This window comes from Terrapene carolina, unplaced genomic scaffold (assembly GCF_002925995.2).
Source record: "Terrapene carolina triunguis isolate 2854851 unplaced genomic scaffold, T_m_triunguis-2.0 Scaffold192, whole genome shotgun sequence".
NCBI lineage: Eukaryota > Metazoa > Chordata > Testudines > Emydidae > Terrapene > Terrapene triunguis.
The window spans coordinates 2370792-2374775 of record NW_020664543.1 but is presented as its reverse complement, the minus strand read 5'-3'; the positions used below and the strand labels follow the sequence as shown (position 1 = coordinate 2374775).

Genomic DNA, 3984 nt, shown 5'->3' with positions numbered 1-3984 from the left:
GGGGGCTGCAGGTCAGGATTGAGGGGCATCCGCAGAGCTATGTTCCTGGGAGCATATCTGTGACTGCCCATGTTATGCTCATCCCTGGCCAGCATTATCCAGTCCCTCGTTTTCATGGGAACTACCTTCTCAGCAAGATGAAACCCAGTAGCTCCTGGGCAGGCTGTCATCCCTCCAGTGAGTGCACACCGCACAGCGGATGTTATGGCTGCGAACACTCTTTGTTTAAATAAACAATACTGTAGTATAGTCCCTGCAGTTGATTAGAACACACAACAGACAGTGCACCTTTGGGGTTACTATAGTAACGCGGTTTTCACCAGCTAACCACACTGCCGATTCATCTTCAGTAGCCGTCTGCAGCTGCTTAAGTTATTTCTTATTGCTGCTGTATCTCACAGAGACCCTTTGTTTTCCCACACTCTGCTGACAAGCTTCCTCCACACAGAAAGGTCCCAGTTAGATGAGAGGCTTGCAGGCGGCACCTTGCCATGCCAGACCCCGCAGAGTAAAACATTAGAGCCGTTTATCCAAACTGTCTGCTCTGCCAAAGCTACCAGACTCAGGGGATTTATTCCCCACCCCCACTCTAACAAAAGCCTCTCGAGAAGCTGTTTCAGGGAATGAGCTGATAGAGATCTAATCACCCAATCTCTCTCAGCAAAGGGAACCTCCAAGCTCTGACTGCAACAGGAAGGGCTTCTTCTGACACTGCCAAGGGAAAAAGGTTCACCTTTCGGGGACAGGATGTGCTCTGAGATGTCCCTTTCAGCCTTCCACTCAGACACCCTGTGTCATGGTGAGCCACCCTGCAGGTAGAGGAATGCTCCCACATGAGCCTGTCAACCAATCCGTTCTAGCCCCATCTAGTCTATAGCACTTCTTGTGCTGCGCTCATCACTGTAGTATCTGAGTGCCTTCCAGCTGTGCATTAAGCAACACGACTAACATCTGTCACAGGTTTGTTCTCTCATCCTCTCCCTGGCAGGAGATGTGCGTGCAGTGGAATGTATTGCTTTGGACACCCCCCCCCCCCATGTTAGACAAGGCAAAGTCAAAGGAACGTACCTTGCACTCAGAGCAGAAGGTGGTGAGGTTTATGATAGTCCTCAGGTCCTGGGAGAGTTCATTCCGTCTTGGGCTGGTCCCGGGGAAAGCTCCATCTCCTGCACAAATGAGCTTTACCCTTATTGTAGAAAGTTCCATTGTGCCAGAGGAATGAAGTCGTCGACCGTGGTCTTCCTCCAAGAGCTTTAGTCGATCTTTTAGATACCTTGGGCCCAGGCTGTGGAACGCTGTGAAGATAAGGCCTGAGACCATGAACTTGAGTCGATATTCAATGGGGAGTTGAATATCAGTATAAGGAGTGCAGGAGAGGTGTGATGAATGCGTGGTAGCCAGTGCTGTTTCTGTACCAGGTATATTGCGGTGCTGTAATCCAGCCAAGAGAGGATGACGGCAGACCATTGTTCATCAGGATGGGGTAGTCTCTCCTAACTAACCAGATATGGCAGTAAGCGTCACTCATGGATAAGGCTACATTTTAATCACCGGTATTTTCAGTAAAAGTCATGGACAGGCTACGGTCAGTTAACAAAATTCATGGCCCACAACCTGTCCATGATTTGTACTATATACCCCTAACTAAAACTTGGGGCAGGGGGCCACGGGTGCTCTGGGGGGGGCAGTCCGGAGGCCCTGCGGGTGCTGGGGGGGGCATGTGGTGGCACATGGCCCGGGACCCCCGCTGGTGCTGGGGGGGAGGGTTGGCGGGGCTGGTAGGTTCCCTATCTGTCTCCGCACAGCTCCCTGGAAGCAGCCGGCATGTCCTTGCAGCTCCTAGTGGGAGGGAAGGCCAGGGGGGCTCCGCGCGCTGCCCATGCCACATGCTGCAGGGGTGGTGTCTGCAGGCAGGGACAGCGTGCAGAGCCCCCCGGCCCCTCTGCCTAGGAGCTGCAGGAAAATGCCGGCCGCTTCTGAGGTGCCCCCCTGAGGTAAGCACCGCCCTGCACCCAACCCTCTGCCCCAGGCCTGAGACCCCTCCCACACCCAAACTGCTGCTGGCTCAGGGGCTACCCAAGTGCTCACGCAGCCCCGGAGCCAGCCGCACTGGCTGCTGCAGAAGTCATGGAGGTCACGGACAGTCACAGAATCCGTGACTTCCATGACAGACACGCAGCCTTACTCATGGAGGCTGCTATAATGTGAGAGCTCAGAGTCAGTGGGGCATGCACGAGCCTCCTCCCCTATGGACTGAATTGATCAGCTGTGTGTGTGTGAACCTTCAACCAAAGGAGACTGCACCACTGCTCCTCACAATGCTTTCCTCTTCCCACCAGCATCACCTCTGCCTTGCTCAGCTTCAGCTTCAGCCAGCTGTTCTTCATCCGTGAGCTGATCTCATCCAGGCACTGGGTCATCGTGGTGGTAGTGGTATGGGGGCATGTGCTGAAGGATCGGTAGAGCTGTCTCATCTGCATATTGCTGGCACTTGAGTCCATATAGTTTGACCCGTTCGCTAGTGGTTGCATATCGATGTTGAACAGGACCAGAGAGAAAATTGTTCCTTGTGGGACTCCACATGTGAGGGATCTAGTAGTGGAGGTGGAGTCTCCCATCACTATTGTTAGGTGAATCCTTCCAGGAAGAGCTCTGTCATGGATTCACAGGGCCTGGTCTATGCCCCAGCCTGTACCCAGTTCCTTGGGAGTGACCCCTTTAGGGTGCCAAACTCCCAGGATCCACAGTTCCACAGGGAAAAGCTGTGAAAGCTGCAGGGCCTCCCTTCTTCCTTTCCCTCTGTCAAAGATCCCTTCACATCCCCAATGGCGCCCCACAGATGCTCCCATTCCCTCCCTCCTGCTGGAGCTCTTAGGCTTTGCCCCATACTGCGATGAGCCTGCCACTATTGACTGATGAATGCTAAAGCCTAACGTAATCCGATCAAAAGCAACTCAACGACAGTGCCACACTCTTCCCCACAGAGAACCCCAAGTGCACTGAAGCACGGAGTTGTTGGCTCTTTCTTACATGCTCATGGGGAAACGATTAGAAATAGTACAAGTGCAAATGACAAGGGCCTTTCACCTGTGATCTCAAAAAGCAGAATCGTGCCCATTTAGCAGATGGGAAAACTGAGGCACAGAATGACTTGTCCATGGTCACCTAGCAAGTCATTGGCAGAATCAGAACTAGAAGCCAGAAAGATAGGAAGTGTGGTCAGAGGCCACCCTGGCTTACCCAGGAATTCTTCACTGACCTGCATGTAGGGCCAAAATTAGAAAGGCCAGGGCACAAAATGAGGCTAAACTAGGTAGGGATATAAACAGTAACAAGAAAACATTCCACCAATAGATGAGAAGTAAGAGGAAGACACGGGACAGGATAGGCTCATTACTCAAGGAGGAGGGAAAGACAACAGAAGGCACAGCAATGGCTGAAGTGTTAAATGCCTTTTTTGTTTCAGCTTTCACCAAAAAAGATAGCAGTGATCAGACAACTAACATAGTGAACATCAGTGTAAACGGGGTAGGATCTGCGTGAGGCTAAAACAGGAAACGAACACGTAGAGAATTATTTAGACAAGTTAAATGGTAGATGACAAGTTAGGGGCTGATTAAATACATCCTAGAATACTTAAGGAACTGGCTTAAGAGAACTCTGAGCCATTAGCAATTATCTTTGAGAACTCAGAGGATGGGAGAGATCCCAGAGGACTTGAAAAGGGCAACTATAGTACTCATCTATCAAAACGGGAATAAAGACAACCCAGGGAATCAACAAGTCGGTTTAACTTTGGTACCGGGAAACATAATGGAGCAAATAGTCCATCTATCTGTAAGCAGTTAGAAGAAAATAAGGTGACAAGTAACAGTCCACATAGATTTGTCAAGAACAAATCATGTCAAACCAACCTAACACCCATCTTGGACTGGGTAACAAGCCTTATGGGTGGGTGGGAGAAGCAGAAGATGTCATCTATCT

General features: G+C 50.9%; 1 protein-coding gene across 1 annotated transcript in view; it reads right to left on the bottom strand.

Moving 5' to 3' along the window:
• CHMP6 (charged multivesicular body protein 6) overlaps window positions 1-2420 on the bottom strand; it is a 31844-nt gene extending 29424 nt beyond the window's left edge. The window contains exon 1 of the mRNA XM_029912163.1: window positions 2318-2420. Within this exon, the coding sequence (XP_029768023.1) occupies window positions 2318-2420 (103 nt within the window). The remainder of the gene's footprint in view (window positions 1-2317) is intronic.
• Window positions 2421-3984: the final 1564 nt, after the last annotated feature.